Source organism: Phyllostomus hastatus, unplaced genomic scaffold (assembly GCF_019186645.2).
Source record: "Phyllostomus hastatus isolate PE091 unplaced genomic scaffold, TTU_PhHast_1.1 phas_contig_198, whole genome shotgun sequence".
In the NCBI taxonomy this organism is placed as follows: domain Eukaryota; kingdom Metazoa; phylum Chordata; class Mammalia; order Chiroptera; family Phyllostomidae; genus Phyllostomus; species Phyllostomus hastatus.
In genome coordinates, this window is record NW_025333715.1 from 6,108,969 (window position 1) to 6,131,984 (window position 23,016).

Genomic DNA, 23,016 nt, shown 5'->3' on the forward strand with positions numbered 1-23,016 from the left:
AAAACCACTACACTTTGCCCAGAGCCCTTGTCTCATTATGTGCGACACGCTCACCCACGGGTGCACCTCCCCAGGCGGTAGCTGGGAAGGACAGGGCCTCCGTCTGGGTCTGCCGTCCCCCATGCCCTGCTGACCCCCACAGTGCGGCAGCGCTGGCGCTGAGGAGCCCGCCCCACCCCCTGGCGGGTGGGTGGATGCGGGACTGAGTTTCCAGCCTGGCCGGACCCGGGAGAGCGGGACCAGGCACAGGCGCTCCCAGCAGGCCCAGCTATAAGCTGGCCTGTCTCTGACTGTAGCTGGCGTCTTGGCTGAAACAGTCATGATTTGGAGTCGGAGCTTGAATCTGTGCTTATCTCTGACATGCTGGTTGATCTAAGATAAGAATAATAATAGCAGCTAACATTTATTGGCCGCTCACTGAGGCAGCTACTACTGTTATCCCCATTTCACAGATGAGGAAACCGAGGTTTAAAGAGGGTAACCGGCTTTCTCAAGGTCACAGGGTCAGTTCGTGGGAAACACACTCAGCATCAGTAGCAGCTGACAGTGCAGGAGGACGCACGCCTCACCGGAGAGGGGAGGGAGGAATGTCTGTCTGTCCCAACGTCACCACGTAGCTCCGCCACGGTCACCAGGAAGACCCACGGATCACTGACACTGTCTGGCGAACACGAGAGGCTCAGACCTGCCCGGCGCGCTACCTACCCAGCCATGACGATGAAGAAGTCCAGTCGGTTCCAGGTGTCCCCAAGGTAGCACTTCTTGCCAAAAATGCCCAGGGCTACCATCTTGAGCACCATCTCCATGGCGAAGAAGACGAAGATGAAGTCGTCAAAGACCTGCCGGGCAAGAGGAGGGCGGGAAGAAGGGTCGGAGTGAGGTTCCAGGGCGGGACCCTGGGGCTGGGCGGGGCATCGCGGGTGGGCGGGGCGTCGTGGGCGGGGCAGGCCGGCCTCACCTGCAGGATCTTGCAGCGGTCGGACAGGCAGTCCATGTCGTCGCACGGCTGGTACATGCCCAGGGTCACGCAGTTCAGCAGGATCACCAGCATGCTGACACACTCAAACCACGTGCACACAGAGTCAAGGACGAAACAGTGGGGCCCGAGCCGTGGCCACGGGGGGGGGGGGGGCAGAGTGCACCCTAGAGCATAATACCCCCCACCCACCACCAGCTAAGCACACACCCCTCTCCTGGCCCGCCCCCACCCCGGGCTCCTTCCCTGATGGGCCAGTGCCCGAGTTCTCACAAGGCCTCAGAGCCCACCAACCCCCCTCACAACAGGCCACACGTGCCAAACCCCCCAGAGAACCCAAACCCCACCGGGCCCCCACGGGCCAGGACCCCCACCCCGCCTTCTTGGCCCAGCTTGAGAGCTGCCCTCAGGCTCAGGAAGGAAGGGTCCCCGCAGGCTGGGCTGGCTGGCCGGCCACCCCTGGGCTACCCGTGCCTCCCCACCTCTGACCGCCTCTCCCCTCCCCTGACCCACGCCCCCCACCCCTGCCCAAGGCCTGGAGCTGGGGCCTGCAGAGGGCCAGCCAGTGGGGCTGAGATTGGCTGGAGACCCCTGACCCTCTGTCGACGCCTGTGGCCGGGTCAGAGCTCATCTCCAGCCTCCGGGATGTCTGGCCCCGGGCCCTCCCCAGCCCCTGCGCCAAGCCAGGTGGGGCCCAGCCTCCTCAGGTGCCCAGGCGGAAAGTGTCCCATGGCCAGAGGAGGCTGAGGCCATCCGGGCAGCGCCTCTGGGGCCCATGCCTGGAATCAGGATGAGCGGGCTCCCCGCCCCCCCCCCCCCCGCCCACTCCCCCAGCCAGGCCGTTCCCCTCAAACCCGTCCTCTTTCCCTTCCCTCCAGCGGCTCCTGCCCGGTCCTACAGCACAGCCGGCCGAGACCTGGTCCCCCGCCCTAATCCACCTGGTCTCAGAAACAGGGAAACAGGGGCCTCAGAGAACCTGTGCCTCAGTCTCAAGAGGGCGATCCCCGGGAACAATGGACTTCAGCAGGTGCTCCGTCTTGAAGAGCAGGGGTGCCGGTAGACTGCGCCACCCCCTGCCCGCCTGCACCACCCCACTCCCGCCCCCCGGAAACTGAGCCACAGGGGTGAGAGGACAGAACCCCAGGGGGCCTGCATTTGAACTCTAGTCCCAGCGCTGACCAGGTCCAAGGCCTCGGGCAAACTCTGGAATGCCCCCATCAGAGGACAAGGAGCCTCCTCGAGGGACTGCGTGATCCACTCTGGCCCCCGGGCCCACTCCCCTGAAGCAGCAGCAGTGAACTGCTGAAAATGTTGGCGAGAGCTCCGAACCCAGGCACGGGGACTCCCTGCCGCAGTCAGCAGAGCCGTCACAGCCCTCCCCACGGTCTGCAAGGCCCTCCCCACCCCCCCACCCCCATGCCCATCCCCTCCTCCTGCCCCCACCCTGCCTCTCAGGCTCCTTAGGCATGCTCCACCCCAGGGCCTTTGCGCCTGCGGTCCCTTCACCTGGGAGGCTCTGCCCAAGGCCTTCAAGAACTGCCCTTTCTGACCTTCCAGCCTCAGTGTCCCCTCCTCCGAGAAGCCCCGCCCAATCTCTCCCCCTGCAGTGGCCACCCTCTCCCCATTTTGTGGTCTCTGAGCACTTACGCCCCGAGGGTGTCTTGGGGACAGGCTCCTTGTCTTCACCCACAGCTTGGACCGCATTCCAAGGGGACAGGGGGTTTGCATTCACAGCTTTGCCGGTGACAGGTGTCTAGTAGAAGTCTGTGGCATTACTAAGTAAATCTCTCTGGGCCCTGCCCACTCTGACATCTAGTGATGCTTCTGTGTCTCCAGATAGAAACCCACCGTTCTCGATTTCACCCCCCTGCTGTAAGCTCCATGAAGCCACACAGCCAGACCCTCAGCCAGACCCCAGCCTGAGGGGAGCCAGACCTGGTTGCCCTGGCAACAGCCTCCCTCCCATCCCTGGGCCCTTGCTCACCTTGGGATGCTGCCTTCCCGCCCCCTCCCCCTCAGACCCTCCTCGCCCCAGCCCTGCTCCTTCCTGCCCCCCCCACCCTGCTGCCACTCTGTCGCCACAGCCTGTAATTAATTTGAGTCGCTGCCAGGGCCCCTTCTAGCCTGAGCATAGCTCCAGCAGCAGCTTCATCGTTAATTAACTTTTTTGAAGTTCAAACGTTCTAATTACCAGTGAACCTCCCCCACCCCCCTAGCCTTTCCCCCTGCCTGCCGTGCTCTCTCGCCTTCCAGCCTCCTCCTCTGCTCCCTCTGCCCTTCCTGCCAGTTTCAAGTTCAAAATGCACTTAACAGGGGCCTCTCGGGAGCCCAGCACCCCCCACTTCTTCCTCACCAGGACCCTGAGCAGTAGAGGTCAGCAGGCCCATTTTACAGATGAGAAAAACTGAGGCTCAGAGCACCGAGGGGCCTCTCCCTGATCACACGGCTGGGAAGTGCAGAGCTGAGACTCACACAGGCGTGCTGGACTCCAAGGCCAGCGCTCCCCTCTGTGGCGCATGGCCTCTCCCTGCCTATGACCAGCCTCCCTCCCCTGGAGCTGCCAGCTGCTCTCTGCCCTTTGACCCCGCCCACACAGGAACCAGGCCGGCTGCACGATCAGAGCGCTTTGCAAGTGTTACCTTGTTTAATCTTTGCAGTGCTGTTGTAAGTCCCGTTTACAAAGGAGGAAATTGAGACACAAAGGGGAACGTGATTTGCCCAGGGTCACCAGCTGGGAAAAGGCAGAGCTGGGCTACAAAAGCCAGAGCCTGCTTTTCTTGTCCCTGAGCTGTTTTGCCGCCGCCGCGGGAGTAATCTGCCTGAAACACAGCTCCCAGGAGGCCTCTCCCCTGTTCGACAGCCTCCCGGGTTCCCGTCGCCCTCCTGGGCCTGACACCCACGGCCTCCCAGACTCCGGCCTTGACGGGCCCTGAACTTCTTGCCGTCCCCAAGCATACTCCGCCTGCACTTTCCCTTCCCTCTACCGTTTCAACCAGACAAACTCCTACTCACCCTTCACCGCCAAGTTCATTGTTACCTCTTCTTGAAGCTTCCCTTGGAGCACCTTGGCCCACTCACAAGGTGGCGGCTCAACCTCCTCTCTGGAAATGCCCCCCGATCTAGCCAGTGTCATAGTAATTAATGAACTTGGCAGTAACCCTGGGGACTGTGTGGCAGGCCCCTGGGGACGTGGCCCTGGGTCTTATCACAGCCCACAGTGGGGGGGGCAGATGAGGAAACAGGCCTGGAGGGCTGGATGGGACTTGCCCAAGGCCACACAGGCAGTGAGCAGCCCCAACGGTGTGATGTGGTGGGGCCCGGGCGCAGCGCTGCCTCTCTCGCTGGTCCCGCTCGCCCCTGGCACCGAGTCCCTCAAGGGGGCAGATGGGTCGGCTTTCACCTCTAGATTGCTCGGCTGCAGGCGTCCAGACACGGGCAGTCTCAGCCCTGCCCTGAGGCGCTCGGGGAAGTCCCAGATGGCAGGGTCTGGGCCCTTTCCAGGAGCCCGCGAGGCTCAGAAGCCAGGCCAGAGCCGGCATCGCTGCCCGCGGTTCCCGACATGCTCCCCGCCGGCTGGGGATCAAAGGCAGCAGCCCTCCTTGAAGCTGAACCACACGGAGGGAGTCGCGGTCTCCGGGCTGCCGGACTCGGCGGCCTGGCCCGGTGCCCGGTGCTTCCCCATCAGCCGCTGAAGAACCCCCTGAGGGCAGCGCTGGACCAGCCCCGGGGTTCTGGGACAGCCTGCGGAGGGAGGGTGGAGGCCCCCAGCGCGCGGTACAGGGTTTCTGGGCACCAGGGCAGGTGAGGGCTTGAGTACCCGCTCCGTGAGAGCGGGGGGGGCCTTCAGTGACTCCCCACTGCCTCTCGCAGCAAGGCTCAAAGCCCCCCGCCTGGCATCCGAGGCCCTGCGGGTGGGACCCTGCCACCTTCTTCCTTCATCGCTCAGACCCTCACTTCTGTCGGGGTGACCTTGTCACAAAACAACCGCACCAAGGTCCTCACAAAGCACCTGGTCCGACCGCCCACTGCACACACAGGTGGGGCACAGAGGCGGAGAGGCCTCTGAGACACAGAGAGCCCGAAGGGAAGTGACCGTCAGCCAACAGCCTCCCCACCCGTGGGGGTCCCGACACCCCACGTTTCCCCAAACGCCCAGGCTCCACAGGGGTGCCATCCACTCGGAATAGCCTCACTTGGTCACCTGAGGCTGACGGGACCCCTGAGGGGCAGCACGGGTGCCCCTGAGGAACGCAGGTGTGGGAACACATCCACGGCAGCCCAAGCAGTAACACCCTTTGTGGGCGGAGCCGTCCCAGACACCCACCTGGCTGCGGGGCACAAACCACCATGGTGGCCTAGGGGCTGCTGGGAGCCCCCACTGCATCCCCTCCCACACCCACTCCCCCGGCTCAGCCCCACCTCCCAGCCTCGCGGCCAAGGCCCCAGCCGCACCCCCACCCCCAGTCCCCCCTGCTCTGCTCACGGGTCACAGGTCCTCAGAACTCGGGCCAAGGAGCCCAGCAGTGAATCCACGAGCACGTATTGAGTGCCTGCTGTGTACCAGGCACCCGATCAACAGCAGCGAAAATGGCACCGATGGCAAACATTTCTCAAGTGGTCTTGAGCGTTTTGGGCCAAGGAGCTTTCTAATCGAACTGCAGGTACCACCTCATTTAAACCTCAGGGCACGCGCCCGAGGCAGGGAGGCCCCAGAGGTGCCGAACAGAGGGCCCGGCAGCCGCAGGCGTGCAGAGCCACCCTCGCGCCGCCAGCTTCCCCTGTGACAGGGCCCGGGGCCTCTCGCTCTCCGTCCTCTGGAGGGGGAAACACCTCACCCTCAGGGGACTGAGTGCCGGCATTGCCGGCTGATTACTTAACTCGACCCTGAGTAGAAACCAGAGACGCTACCCCAGGCCCCCTGGACAGGTGTCTGCCCCGCGGCATGCTGAGTCCTCACTCAGCCTTCCAGAAAACTCCGTCTGCTCAGGCCCAGCAATGTGGAGTCGCCCCGAACGTAAACAAAGTTCCCTACACCTGGCAGGTGCCGCCGTTACCCCCATTTTACAGATAAGGAAACCGAGGCACCGAGAGCTGGTTGCAGGGCACCAGCCACACGCAGCCACCCAGGGTTCCTACAGCCAGTATGTGGCAGGGGCAGGATCTGAACCGGCGTCTTGCCGACTCCAAACCCCACGTTCCCAGCCACCTGCCCACGGACCCCAGGCACAGGGCCTGGAACGTGAGGGACCCGGGACTGGCACGTGCTCAGTGGATGCTTGCTTTTCCCTTCTCGCCCACGCCGTCTCCGCCCACGGAGGCCTGGGTCATCGGGAGCTCGGGATCGGCCGTCTGTCTGGACCCCAGGGGTCGACAAGGGGGCTGTTCCGCCCCTGCCCCTGGCGGGGAGGAAGGGCCTGTCTGCAGGAGACAGTGGGAGGGGTGCTGCTCTCAAGACCCCCCCGGTAAGAAGCAGAGCTGGGCCAGAACCGTAACTCCAACCCACGTCCAGGCTGCTGAGTCCTGGGATAGCCGGAATGTGAATTGGGAGGTCACAGTCACTGGGGCAGGCACCCATGCCAGGGGTCCCCTGGCACCTGCCACTTCCCAGGGAGGAGAGACACCAAACGAAGGGGCAGCGCCTGGCACCCCAGCAGGTCCCCAGGGCAGCCTCCTCTCCGGGAACCAAAGCCAGAGGCCTGCGCGGTTGCCATGGCAACCACCGCCCTCCATCCTGTAGGCCCAGCTGACAGTCGCCGCCGTTTCTGTAATTGGGGGGCTCGGGAAGGGTGGGGGGGGGTGAGAGCGCTGGATTGGCTGGGGCCGCCAAGTTTGTTTTTATTTTTGTGAAATCCAGGATCTAATCCATTTCCCAGGGTGGGCCTCGGTTGTCTATGCAAATCAAGTGGAGAACGGAGACTGGGGGCTGCACCCTTCTGGCCCGGGGACACAGGGAAGCTGGGCCAGCCTCTCTGTGGGGGTCCCCCCCCCCTGCCCTGAGGACGGGAGCGCAGTCCTTGGGCCTTCACAGGCTGCAGACCCCAGCTCTCGGCCCAGCTCTGCGCTCCCCCGGGGCCGGGGCCGCAGACATCACACGGCGCCTACCGCATCAGCGCCCAGGACGAGTCAGGCTCGCCCGGCCCTGGAGGCGCCCCGTCCCCGCCCCAGCGTGACAGGGGGCCGTGCGGCCTGCACTGCAGGAACAGCGGCTGCGGCATTGAACGTCAACTATGCTTCGGGCGCTGGGCTTTAAGAGGATATTCACTCACTCACTCACTCACTCACTCATTCACTCATTCAACTTATCTTTGGGCGCAGTGGCCGCTGGAAAGTTTCTTGGCACCATCTATTAAGGCAAACCAGAGGCCCCCACTGGGACCCAGCAGCGCCACTCCTGGGTCCACACCCCCGAGGAATGCCGACGAAAGTCCGCCAAAAGGCACCCATTATTCGTAATGGCCCCGACCAGGGAACCCCTGAAGTGCCCGCCACCAGGAGAATGAGTCGGTGGCAGGTCTTAACTGGGCGTGATTTGACCTCCAGGACTGCACTCCGGGCCTGGCCCGGGGAGGCAGGGCGCTGGCATCTGATGAGCAGCGAGCGAGGATGCTGCAAAACCCCCCGCAGAGCACAAACCCGCCTCCCCCAGAGAACTGTCCAGCCCCGAACGTCAACAGCGCCAAGGCTGAGAAACCTGGTGGTCCACCCACCCGGTGGAATAGTATGCAGCGATGAAAAAGAGAAAACTATCAATACCCGCAGCAGCATGACGGTATTGAAGAGCAAAGAGTGTATAAACACAGTACATAGAGTGAAAAATCAGCTCTGGCCAGTGTCGCTCAGTTGGAGGGGCATGCCATGAACTGAAAGGCTGTAGGTTCGATTCCCAGTCAGGGCACATGCCTAGATTTCAGGTTAGGTCTCAGGGTGCATACAGGAGGGAGGGAGGAATGAAGGAATGAATGGAAGGAGGGAGGGAGGGAGGGAGGGAGGAAGGAAGGAAGGAAGGAAGGAAGGAGGAAGGAAGGAAGGAAGGAATAAGGAAGGAAGGAAGGAAGGAAGGAGGAAGGAGGGGGGGAAGGAAGGAAGGAAGGAAGGAGGAAGGAAGGGGGAAGGAAGGAAGGGGGAGGGAAGGAAGGACGGAAGGGAGGAAGGAAGGAAGGAAGGAAGGGAGGGAGGGAGGGAGGAAGAAGGAATAAGGCAGAAAGGAAGGAAAGAAGGAACAAGGAAGGAAGGAATAAGGAAGGAAGGAAGGAAGGAAGGAAGGAAGGAAGGGGGGAACGAACGAACGAACGAACGAACGAACCAGGCAGCGTTCAGCCACCTGAAGGAGGTCTGAGCACCGGTGTCTTTAGAGGAGTGGCCACTGGGGGTGGGGTCGGGAAGCTTCCAGGGCTAAGACATCCTCGTTGGACTGAGCGGGGTCACAGGAGCGTGTTTATACGAAAAGATGCCTTGAGCCGCACATCCAATTTGAGGTTCTCCACCGCATACGCGTTTGACCTCAATCAAAAGTGCCACAAAACATAACGAAGTGCAGCTGCTACAAGGCACAATAAAAATGGCGAAAATTAAAAACCACAAGCACCTGCTGGGGCGCCCGCTGTCACCAGCCCTTGCAAGGGAGGGTGTCACCCTGGTTCCCCCAACTCGCCCGAGGCCACAGCGGCCGAGGGGCAGAGCGGGGGTTGGGGCCCCACACCCACCTCCCACTTGTTCGAGGATTTGTTCCGCTCCCGCCCACTGCAGGCTTGGGAGACAGGCAGGCCGTCCTCATTGCACCCACTGGACAGATGCGAAAATGGAGGTCCAGCGATGACCAGAGATGACAGGACTTGCCCAGAGTCACACAGCGGCCAAGCTGGGACAGAAAGTTTCTTCCTAAAGTGGACAGACCTGCTGGGCAGAGGATCCTCAGCCCCCCTCCCCACACTTGCATGAGCCCCCCACACGCCACCCAGCCCGGCCCAGGCTGAGGGGTGGGCTTCCAAGCTGCAGAGCCTCCCTCCGTGGGCTGAGACCCCTCCAGGGAGGGGGCGGGGGCGTGAGCTCGGCCTCCCTTCCTCGTCCCCACCCCTGGCTCCACTTCCTCCTGTCCCCACAACGTGGGAACGCACTGCACTTGGCCGGAGTCTCTGATTCCCAGATGTCCAGCAGGCCGCGGTGCCCAGAGCAGACAGCTGGAGCGGGGGCGGCGGGGACGAGGGAGCCAGGGCCGCCAGCGTGGGAGAAAACCCAGGGTGGATGGTCCCCGGGAAGGCAGCTCCAGCCCAGAAGACGCTCCAGATGCGCCTGCAGGGAAGCCTGTTGGCATCCTAGGCAGGGGGTGCAGACGCCTCCTCTGGGCCCCCACAGCACCTTGGCTTCCCCCCTTACAGCAGCTGCGAACCGAGCGCGCTCTGTCCTGGCCTCTCACCCTCCCACCCGCCAGGCTGTGCTCTCCGAGGGCGGGGCATTCCCACCCCGCTCCGCCCGGAACCCTCTCTGGGGCAGGTGCTCAGAGGCATCACACAGCCGCAGGAGGGGATGAGATCCCCGTCACTTGGAGGCATCAAGGAGGCTAAGGAGGGATTTCTATGCGGAAGGGCGTCATAGCCTCCCTTCCCCCTCTCCACCCCCACTCCTCTCCCCTTCAACGCCCACCGCTCTGTGCTCATCTCTTCGGCACCACCCCTCGCCGGGTGAGGCCTTACAAGGGCCCTGGGGACCTCGAGGGAAGAAGCCGTGAGCCGGGCCTCCAGGAGCCCGGAGTGCACACTCGGCGGGGACAGAGCGAGGCTGGGGGCTGGACGGAGGCCTCCCGAGGGCCGGCCCCCACCCCCGGCACCCCCCCACACACCCCCGGCTGCCCCGCCGCACACAGGTCCCCGTTCACTGCACCTGCGCGCTGCGGGACAGCCCTCCCCCGGGGCCGCCCACTCCCTCCAAGCGCATCTCACACTTCCCTGCGCCCCCGGGGGAGCCCATGAGCCCCTCCTCAGAATAATGTTTTGCAGTACGTACATTTTTTTGTTTGTTTTTAATGCTTAGGACTAGAAAGGGAGGAAGCCAGTTTTGTTAGAATCGGTGTCAAAACATTTTACTAAAGGAACAAATTTGTGATCGAGAACAAGCTTCACTGTCACCTCGGAGACCGACCGGGGCTGGCGGTGGGCCCGGCACCGTGTGACCGGCCGCGAGGCAGTGACAACGGCCGGAGGGCGTACAGCAGCCAGGACGTGACACGCCGCCACGTCAGGTCACGGCCGCCGCCACCGAGCCCGCCGTGGCTTCTCACCTGCATTCTCGACAGAAGGAAATGCCGGTTTCCGTCAGAGGGCAGTGAGCACAGACCTCCAGGTTCACGAACCTGAACCTGGACTGAAGACCTTTGCTCCAGAAGCTCCCCCCTGGGCCCCGGGGACACCGCAAGGCCCCGGGCAGACCCTCCTCCTACTTCGTGGGCTCCGTCCCTTACACGCCGGCCCTCCCCGGGCTCCCCGGCCCCCAGGCTCCGCTCTCCCGTCCCTGACCCCACCACGCCCACTCCCGGCAACCGCCCCTGGGCGAGCAGTCCCAAGTCTGCCCCACCCCAGGCTGACTCCCTGGGGGCGGCAGGCCTCCCTCCTGGACACCGCCCTGGGACAGCCCTGGGCTCCTCAAAGGCATCACGTCCAAAGTGGGAATGTCATGTTCTCCCCAGACCACCAAGCGTCCCCCCTGCACTCCCCACCCTCGTGAACAAACCCCCAACCACCAGCCATCCTGGAAGCTGTCCAACGAGAACCCCCGGAGTCTCCCTCGTCCCCACGTCCGTCCCAGAGACCTAGCTGGCTCACCACCTGCACCTCTCCATCCGTGCCTCGGCGCCCCCGCTACCCCCAGCGGGCCACGCTCTCTCACTCACAAGTCTCTCAACAGCCTCCTCCTCCAGCCTGGCCTCCTAGGATACATCCTCCACACGGCAGCCAGGGGGCCCCTCCAAAACCAAAAGCCTTCTGTGCCCCGCCCCCACCCCCCCATGCCTCCCAGAGAGTTTCCAAACTCCTTGGCTCAGCACTCAAGGCCTTTGTGTAAGTGTCCCTGGGTAGACAGTTGGGAAGCTGGGTGGATGGACGCATGAATGGAAGGGTTCTGCAGATGAGTGGAGAAGAGCTGGGAGGACAGATGACGGGTGGCTGGGTGGCTGGGTGGCTGGATGGATAAATGGGTGGGGGGGTGGGAGCCTTCCCCACCACCCTTGGTGCACTGCTCTGCCCACCCCCACCCCTGCCCTCTCCCCCAGCCCAGTGCCCCAAGCCCCCCGCATTCACAATGCACCTCACAGTCGGCCAAGCCTCCTCCGCCTGTGCTCCGATCCAGATGGAAACGGGCACCCAGAGAGGCCAAGTCGTTTGCCCAGTGTCACGCAGCAGCATGCACCAGCGGGAGGATCTGAGTTTGGGGAGAGGAGAGGGAGCCCAGAGGAGCCCCGGGCGGAGCTCCACGGGGCAGACGGGCACGGAGCGTGCCAGCCGGCCCCGCGGGAGAGCCGGAGGGAGGTCAGCAGGAAGACATTCCGGCTGATTAAAAAGACGTATTAGACTTTCCTCCGAGGGACACAAACGAGGCGGGTTTCCTCCCAACAGGACGGCGCGGCGGTCCAAGGCCCGCAGCGGGTCAAAGCTGGCTCCTGACTCGGAAGCCAGAGCCCGGGCCCGACGGACAAGTAAAAATCCAATCGTGTTCTAAACGCCTCAGGAGGGCCGAACCCCTCATCAGCCTGCCGGCCCTCTCCCTGGCTCTCTGCTCTGTATCAGTGACAACGAGACGCTCCGTCACCCGGGCACCGCCGGGCTGGGTGGCCTGGGCGAGCACGTCACCTCTCGGGGCCTCGTCTGTCCAGCGGGCAGTCTCTAGAGCCGGCATGAACGGCACCCAGCACGTAGTAGGTCCTTAGCAAATGCCGGCGCCCTCCCCAGGGCGGTCCTCCCCTTTGCCTTCCAGAGTCTGGACACCGAGCGCCCCTCCGCACACAGCCCGCACCCCAGACTGCTGTCGGAGCCCCTGGTCACTGAGCTCAGCTCCAGGACCTCGGCCAGGCTGTCTCCGCACAAGTCGGGAACGGCGTCCCACACACGGCTGGCTTCCGTTAACACTTGTTGAATGGATAGATGAATGAATGAATGAATCAATCAATCAATCAATCAATATCTGTGGCAGGAGCCTCCTGCCTGGTCTGCAGACCTCAGTGTCTGTCCCTCCACACCCTCCCTTCTGTCCTAGCAGCAGCCACTCTAATAAATGAAGTTTCTCAGTCCCCATCCCCTCTGGACACCCACCAATGACCTCCCAGCTACCACAAGGTCAAGTGCAAGCTTCACCCGCCGTTCCACACCCTGCTCTCCGGCTTCCCACACTGTCCCAGCCACCCTGACCTCCTCTCTGTTCTCTACGCTAACACCATCCCTGCACTGGGCTCCTGGAAAACTCCTACTCACGCAGCAAGACCCAGGCCACGTGCCCCCTCCGCCAGCAAAGCTTCACCGTGCCCCCGGGCAGGCCGGGGGCAGCTTCTGCACCCGCAGCTCTCCTCACACAGAACTCTGCACGTGACGGCTCCTGAGGTTGTCCTGCGGGTCAGGGCTCCTCTGACTGGCCGTCCAGCCGCCCTGCTGACCAATGACAGTGCAGCACCCACTCTGGCACCACGAGCATACCCAGCGCACAGCTTGGTGCCGACTTTTACTTTGGAGAAAAACAACCTTCTCTATGCCAGATGGAGGGACACGGACAATTTCCCGGACATGTGTTGCTTCTCCCAGCCACACTTGCTGCCCGTCTGGGTGTTCCCGTTAGGCCAGGGCTGAAGGGGGAGGGGACAGCCACAAGCAGGCTGGGTGGGCGCAGCACTGGCCAGAGAGCCTGGAGCCCCAGGCTCCAGTCCACCCTGGCCTTGCTGACTACTCAACGTGTGACCTTGGGCACGTCATGCCCCCTTCCTGGGCCTCAGTCTCCCCAGCTGCACTATGGGGAGTTGGCACCCTCTGGGGCCTGCCCACTTCACGGAGGTGCTGAGAGGTGTGAGAGGTCACTGGGTGGGAAGGTACCATGGGGAGTGGAGAGTGATGCCCACGCCGGTCGGCGCGGAGCCTGTGCTGCCCGTTAGAGACGCAGGGGGAGGGAGAGGGCGCTGCCCTCTGGGGCCTCCCCCCGCCTGGTGCAGGAGGTCAGGCAACAGTGCCCTTGAGGCAAGGAGCCTTGTAGGATGGGGGGGGGCTGTAAAGTGTTGAGGGGTTCTAAAGGAAAAAAAGCTGGAACCCAGGAAGACTTCCTGCAGGTGGTGGCAGGAAGCAGAGCCTGGCAGAAGTTGGAGCTCCGAAGGTACAGGGACAGGGCATGGCGGGTCAGGGCAGACCCAGCATAAGCTAAGGCGGGGAATCAGGGGCCCCAGGACCCATCAACAGCTTGTCTGGGCTTCAGAACAGAGTGGGGGGTGGGGGGAGCAGAACGGCGGTTGGAGGACACCTGGCGTGCAGCCTGGAAGACCTCGGATCCCGGAGAGAGGAGAAAGAATAAGCAAAGAAAAGAAAGCAGGCAAGAAGGCAGGGGACACAGCGCTTGACAGAGGGGCCCCAGGAACCCCTGAGGGGAGAGGCATGTCTGTCAGGAGGAAGCAAGGGTTCAGGGGAGAAGAGATCACCCAAAGTCACAGAGCTCTGGGCTCCTGGCCAGGTGCTCTGTCCACTGTGGAGGGGAAGAGAAAGAGGGTGACACCAGAGGTGCTCTCTCCATTGTGGAGGGGAAGGGAAAGAGGGTGACACCAGAGGTGCTCTCTCCATTGTGGAGGGGAAGGGAAAGAAGGTGACACCAGAGGTGCTCTGTCCACTGTGCAGGGGAAGGGAAAGAGGGTGACACCAGTTGTCACGAGGGGCAGGAGGGGTCATATCCGGGAAGCTGCCCGTTTGTACAGGAAGAGACAAGAGAACTCAACCCAATGGCCACCCCACAGGGGAAGGGCTCGGGACAGGAGGGATGGAGGTTAGACTAGGGGAGGACTTCCTGATAGTCAGGAGCTCCCAGAACGGTCCCAGAGGCCTTTACCCAGTGGCCCAAGGTGAACTGAGAGGTAACCTGCAGAAATTACTGGAGCAGGCTGGACCTCTCGGACCGCCAGCGAGGACACCAGGCCCAGCTGGCCGCCGGCCCTGCAGGACCCTTGTCCAGGGTGAAGGCACCTCCTGCAGTGCAGCCGGGACCACCCCAAGCGGCGCCTGCCAGCTCCTCCGTCAGCCCCGGTGTGCACGCAGCTGCCACTTGGCACTCAACGGTTTGTCCGGTCCATACTTGGCCTGGATTCTCACTTGACCCCTTGACATCCCAACCTGGGTTCTCACGATGACCCCCATTTCACAGATGAGCAAACAGAGGCTCAGCAAAGTCAAGAGACATGTCTGAGATCCTCGGCCAAGAAGCCAGGAGCGGGTCTTCCCTCATGCAGCACCCAAGCTCCAGTGGCTGGGCCACCTCTGAGTCCTCCCCTTCCAACTCCAAGCCCCACGCAGCCACACCTCCCCTCGGTCCTTCCTCCCCAGGCCCTGCCAGCACCTGGACCACCACCATCCCTCCAGCCCACAGGTGTCTTCTCAGGACGGTCTCCCAGCGGCTGTCGCCCGTGGGAGCCAGAGCGGCGTTCCCCTGCACAGAGGGCGGTGGCTGTGCTCTTCTGCATGGGCCTGGTGCACGGCACGCACTCAGTGAAGGCTGGCTGAACGATCTCACGAGCGGGCGAACGAATGATGGTGAACGGGAGCCCTCACCCCCTCGACAAGCAGGCCGAGCCCTCCCGGCGAACAGTGCAGACCTGGCAGTGTGGGGCTGGGCTGATACCCTGGGGTGGGGATCCCGGCCCACCGGACTTCAGAGCGGGAGCACCCACGGACCCCAGCCTAGCAAGCAGAGGGCCAGGGACAGGCAGGGCAACCGACGCGGACGGCAGGGGGCAGCTGAAAGGCAGGAGCACGGCCACCAAGGCACTAACCAAGTGAGCCCCGCCCCCACCCTCGCAAGGACCCCGGAGCCTGGAGACGCTGCTGAGCGGCTTCCTGAGGGGGGTGGCAGAGAAGCCGTGCCCCGGGGAAGCCCCTTCCCGACCTCGCCGTCCACCTCTCCTGCCCCAGACAGGGAGACTGAGGGCCAGAGTGACGTGTCCAAAGTCACTGGCAGCTGGCACCTCCTGCCTCCCTCTACCTGGGCAGGCACTCTGCCCCTGCCCGGCAGAGACGCAACCTTCACAGCCGGCCGGCTTCCCACCGAGCGCGGACGGTTCGCCAGCCGCAGAAGTGCTGGCTCAGCCCCGGCTGGAGCAGGAGGCAGCGAGCAACCCCGAGCATGCTGGGAGAGAGAGGGCTGCATGCAACCTCCTCAGGGGCGGGGAGGGGGCACCCAGGCGGGCCACAGTGAGGCGGCTGCTGAACGTAGATGCGGGAGCCCAGGGAGACCTCGCTCGGCCGCCCGGAACTTCGGGGCAAACCCCCTGCCCCGTGGCAGGTGGAGCACCCAGGTTCCGCTGCGGGCAGCAGCACCCTGGATGAGAGCGGAGGCCAGGGATGCAGAGAGACGGACGTCTTCCTCCCAGCTCTGCCACATCCGGGCCGTGCAGCCCTGGGAAGAGGTCACTCAACCTCTCCCAGCCTCCCTTCCCTCGCGTGTAGAACGGGGCTACGGCAGCACCTGCCACGGGGCGGCTGTAGGGATAAGAGGCGGCAGTGATGCAGGCGGAGAAGTCGGCACAGAGAGAGCCGGCCCTCCTGGCTGTCACCCCTGAGCCCCTTCTCGGCACTGGACACACCGCTGGGTGCTTTACGGGGTCGCCTCTACCCTCCTGAACCGTCCCGTCATGGAGACAAGAACACTGGACTCGGGGCGCAGGGACCAGAGTGCGCACCCGCACCGCTGGCCTTTCTCCCACGGCAGCCGGTCACCCTCCGAGAGGCTCTGGGCGGCTAATCTCGGGGGAAATAGGCTTCCCCCGACGAGTCCTGCCGCGGGCGCCCTGCTGGAGGACGCTGGGCTGGACCGGCAATGTGCACGCGGGAGTGGGCGCAGCTGCGAGCCGCTGGACCGGCACGACTTCACCCCAGTAACGGGGACCGGCTCTGCTTCTCCCAGAAGCCGCGTCCTCTGAACGCACCACATTCTGTGTGAAGACATGACGGCCCGGCCCGTGTCTTGCAGACTCTCCACGAGCAGAGAGTCTGCTCAGCCACACGCCCGGGCCCTGTGCACCTCCGGGGCGCAGATAATAGGAAGGAAAACCGCAGGTGTGGCGGCTTTTCTGGTCTGCATGGCTGCATTATCACATGCTCCTTACGCAACGGCCTTGGTCTTCGCTGCCATCCTGTGCGGTGGGGAGAACCGCCCCTGTTGGGCCGGTGGGGGACCTGGGGCTCGGGCAGGTTAGGAACCTGGCCCATGGCCACACGGCGAACAAACGGGAGGCAGCCCCAGCGCCCAGGTCTGTCTAACTCAGGCCCACGCGCTGTGCACCACCGCCTCCCCGAGAGTCAGACGGCGGCCAGAGCCCTCCCGGCTGAAACCCCGGCTGACAACAGCACACGCTCGGGGCCCAGGCCGGGCAGAGAGTACTGCTGGCGAGGGGTTGAGCGAACCTGCCCTGCTCGCCCACTCGGGGAGGGTCCCGGCAGCCTCCGGGTCTCCGGTGAGTCAGGTGGTGACTCAGGGCCCAGCGCTGGGCTGGCGAGGCATTGAGTCAGGGAGCTCCAAGCTTCAAAGGGCAGCGGGCTCCGAGCCAGGCCCCTCCGCACCCGAGACACCAGCGCTCCCAGCAGCCTGTCTGGGGCAGACCTCCCACGCTGCCCCGGGGGCGAGCCCGACCCTGATGCCCGCCCACCCCGCGCTGCTTAGGGTTCTCGGTGAGGAGCAGAATTCTGCAGAGTCTGGGGAGGTGACGGGGTCTTTGGTGGCGGTCACGATGACAGGAGAACACTGCCTATGAAGTCACCCAGCATCCTGTAACATGCAAGACAGCCAGGAGCACAAAAGACCATCACACCCCAAACGCCACCAGGGCCCCCCCTGCGGAGCGCTGGGCGAAGCACTGTCCCTTTCCTGGGCTCCCGCTCAGGGAAAAGGCGGGGGGTGGGGGGAGGGGTTCTTCTCAGGGAAGAACCCTGGAGGCCTCCGCATCTGATCAGTCACCCCAAACTGCACACCCCTAAACCCCAGCCTGAGCACCTCACGATCAAGTCTCTACTGCAGGAGCCCCCTGTGGGCACCAAGGCCCTCTGGGCTGCATGCGTGGAGACCCACCCTGGCCTCTCCCCCGTGACCCGACTCGGGCTCCGAAACCTTCGCACTGCCGCGCGGTACTCACGGGGCCCAGGTGCGGGGGCCCGCCCACTCCCAAACACGCACCACCGCAGTCGGACACATCCTGGGCGCAGCACTGGACAGTCTCTGAGTCACGGACGCTTAGAGTGTCACTCAGTGTCACTGAGCGCTAGGTCTGAACTCTGAACCCCTGGGCTCAATCACAGAAGCCGGGGATCGGACGGAGAGTGCCAGAACTCGACACTCCGGAGGCTGCTCCACGCCGGAGCCACCGGATCTCTGGTCCAGAAGGCGGCCCGGCAGTTGGGCGGCCACGTCAAGCCGAGACCTCCGCCCCTCGCTGCAGCCCCGGCAGCCCCAGTGCTGGGGCGTCCCTGTCTCAAGAGGGAGCTGAACTCAGCTCCACCCCCCACCCCGTGCAGTCCCACACACTAGGACCCAGGCTCTCCCCAAGACAGGTGAGGACCGAGCCCAGCCCCGCCTGGAGTCCCAGTCCCTCCCCTCCCCACCATGGTCCCCGACCCCAGACTCTCACACACCCTCGGGGCGGAAGCCAACGGGGTGGTGAGGACCTGGGGCTCTGCCCGCAGCCCGGAAATGGGGCACCTCGGAGGGTCTCTGCTCAGCGGTCAGGGCCCAGGATGCCCAAGGTCGAGGGTGTCTGAGGCTGGTGCCCTGGGTCGGGGGCTGGATGGGGGCAATTCTTCCAGCCCTTCCTTTGCAGGTGGAGTGGAGGTGCCGAGACTCAGAGAGAAGGGACTGTCCCAAGTCACACACCCCCACTTCCTGGCAGATGAGCCTCGGACCTACTGCCTGCCCAGTGGCTTCCCTGTGACGCCTGGGCCGCTCCGGGCCGCTCCAGCCCGGCCCGGCCCGACCCACCAGGGCTGCTGGGGGCGTGGCTCAGACCCCGGGCCAAGGCCGTCTGGGCCACGACTCTGACCATCCGGACCTTGCGAGGTTCAGACAGGTAGGGTGTTTTTCCCAAAGTGACACAGCACCTGAGTGGCAGAGCCAGAACCACCCCTGTGGCCCACCAAGGCCACGTCCCTGTGATGCGGCTGTATGGCCTCCCTGTCCCCCCAGCGGCTTTCTGTCCCTGGAGGGCCCCCTCCCTGACCTGGCTGGCCCCCAGTTCACATGATGCGGGTCCCTGTGGTCCCAACACTCTGCACTAAAGCTGCTCCCATGGGTGATGCGTGCACCCCCACCCCCACCCCCAGGGGCTGCTCAGGGTGGGCCAGCTCTGCTTCCCCATCCTTCGGGGTCCCAGGGCAGGTGTCAGGGGAACCGAGTTACTGAGGGATCCTCCCGTGGTGCTCGAGGCCGCCTGAGCTGTCCCCCAGAATGAACATCAAGGTTTTTCGGCCCCACCCAGCAGGGGCCTCAGCCCTGCCCTCCACCCACTTGCGCACAAACCCTGCTACTTCCAGATGTGGGAGTCTGGGGCCCCTCAGCACCTCAAGGCCCGACACAGCGGGGAGGCCAGCAGACATGGGCTCAGCGTGGGCCTCGCGCCTCACTATCCCGGCCTGCATCGGGGCACCCCAGGCCCCCAGGGGTGGGCTCAGGCCCTACTGGCAAGGACTCTGTCCTGCTTGCGGGGCCCCCAAAGCCACAAGGCCACCACATCTGGGTCCCAAAGCCTCCTCCTCAGCCACCCCCAGCCACAGGCTCACGCCTGGGACCCCCACTCACAGCACGGCTCAGGGGTCCTTCTCAAACGCGCATCTCGCCACGTCATGCCCTTCCTTTAAACTCTGCCAGGTCCCCCTGGCCCTCAGGACGTGGGCCAGCTCCTCACTCAGCCCAGGAGCCTGTCTCATCTCCCGCCACCCGGCCAGCCTCATTTCCCTGCTCTGCCCCTCCCCCCAGGCCTTGGCCCCTGCCTACCCTGTCCCCGCTGCCCTCTCCACCTGACACCATCCACTGCCGGAGACTCGGCTCAGACGTGGCCACAGGGTGCCCGGCGCACACTGAGGCAGCCCCTGGTGTGCTCCGGGCCGGGTGCTGCGGTCCAGCAGTGAACATGACGAGGGTGGTCCGCACCCTGGTCACCCGGCGGCACCTCCGCAGGAGGCAGATGGTGGATTCAGAATCCCACAACTGGAGAGTGACAACCGACAGGGCAGCTGAGCGGGGTCCCCGAGGGCTGCCCTGAGGAGGGGACACGTGGGCTGTGATTTGAAGGATGCAACCAAGACTTTGCCCCAGTGCAGAGAGCAGGGAGGAGCGTTCCGGACAACGGGAAGAGCGGGAGGTGGCCCCGGAGCCTGGCAGGGCGCAGAGGACGCAGAGGGGCGGGCGGGGAGCCTGGGCATGGGCACGCAGGGCTGCCGGGCCTGGGGAGGGCTATCGGCTGTTGGAGCAATGGGAGCTGGGGGAGGGGCTTGGGCAGAGGGCAGCAGGTGCAGACTAGAGGCGACAGGGAAGGCGGGAGGACGTGTGCGGGGCTGCTTGCTGCCGCCAGGGGCCCCACACAGAGGCCCGGCCAGGAGAATGGGGCGGGGAGCCTCACCCTGCTGCGAGGTGGGACCAGGGGCCTCGGCCCCAGTGCACACAGGTCCCCATCTCAGCTCCTGTCGCCCCCATGGACACCATCCATGCAACGGCTCGGTCACTGGGCACTGGGCCATGGGGCTAACTCTTGTCCTGGGTCCCAGCATGGCGCTGGGGTTCGCCCCTGAGCACCTTCCCAGCCAGCCAGCCGCTGGACCGGCCTCTGCTGACAGCAGCCTCCAGAATGTTCACATCAGCAGACCACCAGGTCTCCGTCCGTCCAACCTCCAGGCCCCCAACACCCCCCCAGACCCACCACTGAGCTCGCTCCCCACCAGCAAGGCCACCCTGCCAGGCAGAGGCAGGTGTGGGAGGCCGGGTGCCACCAGGGAAGCGCGCACCCCAGGGCGGGGCCCCGACCAGCCACGGCCACACGAAGGATATGGGTTGCACACCATCTTGATGCACCAGTTCCGGGGGCTGGTGGTCTGGCGCAGACAGAAGAAGGCAACCGGCGCCAGGTCCGGGTGAGGCACGTCCGGGTCGGCTCCATCCGGGGGCTCCTCCAGGCCTGGGGGGGAGGGCGGGGCGCTCCGGGGCCCCGGCTGCTCCGTGACCCCTGGCTCGGGGGCCAGGGCCGCGGCAGAAGAGGAGGGCGGAGAGGAGCGCTCAGCCATGTCAGCGTGCGGCGGGGAGCCTGGGGGAGAAGAAGAGGTGACCCGTGGCGGGGGCAGGCCTGGCACGCGCCCCCCAGCCAGCTTCCCCCCGAAAGGGGGCAGCCCAGCCTCAGGCCTGCAGGCCCCCGGCCCTCACTCCGGCCTCGAGGATCAGGAAAGGACCTCGGGCCCAGAAGCCCGCGGGTTGAAACCCACTCCCAGGCCGGTGATCCTGGCCAGGCCAGTCCCGTCTGGTCAGCCTTGCTGAGCCTCAGTTTGGGGAGACAAAGAGTGGGGAGAATAAAACCTTCCCAGAGTGTGGTTGTGATATTAAGTGTGTGTGTGTGTGTTTAAATAAGAGTAGACTTGTGTGTTTATTGCACCATCAAAAATCAAGAAAATTTACAGGATAGAAGGGAACGTTGCTGTATAGACAGACAGACAGACATCATTGCCAGGGTGACGCGCATTACGAGGAGAAGTTGGGGTGCTGTGGGACCAGAAGCCGGGGGCGGGGGGGGACCTGGGTCAGCAGAGAGGAACTCAGGTCAGGCTTCCCCGAGGACAGCGGAGCGGAGACCTGCCTTGTGGCCCAGGGACCCACCACCACGGCCTCTGCAGGCTGGGAGCCCAGGGGCCTTCCCCACCAACCTCTTCGCTCTACAGGCGGAGGAACGGGGCCCAGAGAAGGGACCCCCAGAGAAGGGACAGGGGGAGAATGGCCGGGTCACGGCAGAGACAGAGCTCCATCGGGGCCAGCCTCCTGGGGGTCCGACCGCGCAGCCACCCAGGCCCCACTCTCAGAAGGGCCTGCGCCTGCTTTAAGGCTCTGCTGTCGCCAACCTGAAACGGTCCGTCTGACGCAGGAGCCCCCCCCCCACGTTCACTTGCACTGGGCCCTGCAAGTCGGGCAGCTGGTCCTGACTCAGTCTCAGGGGTACGTCCAATCCCGGTCTCATTGGATGCTCCCAACAACCCCCGCAGGGTTACGCATGCCCATTGAGCAGATGGAGACACTGAGGCCCAGAGAAAGGAATGGCCTGTCCTAGCCACACCGTGAGGCCCCTTTAGAGGCCAGAATCCCAGCACCGGCCTTCCAGACTCAGTGATGACTGACCGTGACCGTGCTTGTCCCCCTTGACCGCCGGATAATGTCAGGGTGGGAAGAACAGCACTTCTCAGGGCCTGCCCCTCACCACCTCCTCCAAGAGGCCTCCAGTCCCTGAATCCTTATCCACGGGGTTCTCCTGAACCCTAGGGCCCCGACAGCACCGGGCAGTGCGGTGGGAGTTGGAGTGGAGGCGCAGAGCCCTGGCGTCCCCTCCCCCCGGCTGCCACCTGCGGCTGCTGAGCTGTCTGCTGCGCTGCCCAGAGCTGATGCATTTGGACGTGTCCCCGGCTCCCGGGGGCAGCAGGCGGGAGTTGGCTCCTCCCGCCACTTCTCCCAGTTGGTCAGTGAGGCAGAGCTTCCTCTCCAGCCCAGGGCTCTGCGCCTGGTTCCAGAAGCACAGCCACAGGCCTTACATAAGCTCCCAGGCGCCTCGGCCCGCCGCCTGTCAAGCCCTGGGCGGAACAACGTCCTCCCCGGGGTGGCTCTGGGCCTGCCCACCACTGTGGCGGCCTCGGAGTCCACCGGGCCCTCGCTCAGGTCCCACAGAGACGCCGGCTGCCCCCTCCAGGCCTGTGGCTGGAGCGCTCTCCCCTCCATCGCCCACACCCTGTTCTCCCAGGCCCTGAAGATGCATTCACTCATCCAACAATACTTCTTGAGCACCTACTATGTGCAGACCCTGGGAACCTACTATGTGCAGGCTCTGGGACTAGGCTGATGAACGGGCCAGACCTGGCGCCAGCCCTCATTCACAACGCTGGCGCTGCAGCCAGGGAAAAAGGCTCCAGTCGATGAGTCTCTCTCTCTCCCTGGGCTTCCAGAGCTCTTATCACCACCAAACACGCTGTGTAATTTATGTATTTACATCTTCATGATTTAGAGTCTGTCTCCTCACCCGAAAGAGGGCTGGGAAGAGAGCGGGGACGGTGTTCTGTTTTGGTTCACTGCTGTATCCCCCCATCGCCTGGACCACACTAGGTGCTCAGTAAATATCTGTTGAATAAAGTAGTAAAAAGTGCCAGAAAATAGCCCTGGCTGGTGTGGCTCAGTGGACTAAGTGCTGGACTGTGAGCCAAAAGGTCGCCAGGTCAATTCCCTGTCAGGGCACACGCCTGGGTTGCCGGCCAGGTCCCCAGTGGGGGCCACGTGAGAGGCAACCACACATTGATGTTTCTCTCCCTCTCTTTCTCCCTTCCTTCCTCTCTCTCTAAACATAAATAAATAAAACCTTTTTATTTTAAAAAAAAGTGCTGGAAAATAAACAGGGGAGAAAGGTGCGAGTGGGGAGAAGCCACCTTGCCCTCTCTGCAGAGAGATATTTAAGGTGAAAACAAAAAGCATCAGAAGGCGTCACAGGGACCTGTGGAAAGAGCGCTGCTCCGCGTAGAAGGAACCGCACATGCAAAGGCCGGGACGCTGGAATACGCCCCACGCCTGGAAGGAGCGGAAGTGAGGCCAGCGTGGCC

The 23,016-nt window shown here is 64.0% G+C and overlaps 1 protein-coding gene across 2 annotated transcripts in view; it reads right to left on the reverse strand.

The window, feature by feature from the left end:
- Window positions 1-20,460, reverse strand: part of CACNA1I (calcium voltage-gated channel subunit alpha1 I) — a 93,023-nt gene extending 72,563 nt beyond the window's left edge. The window contains exons 1-3 of one of the 2 annotated variants that reach the window (XM_045834944.1): window positions 20,228-20,460; window positions 959-1,070; window positions 706-839 (exon numbers count right to left, since the gene is read on the reverse strand). In XM_045834944.1, coding sequence (XP_045690900.1) covers window positions 706-839; window positions 959-1,070; window positions 20,228-20,460 — 479 coding nt within the window. Of the gene's footprint in view, window positions 1-705; window positions 840-958; window positions 1,071-20,227 lie in introns of those variants that run through there. The other variant, XM_045834943.1, reaches the window with a different exon arrangement.
- Between the last annotated feature and the right edge of the window lie 2,556 nt (window positions 20,461-23,016).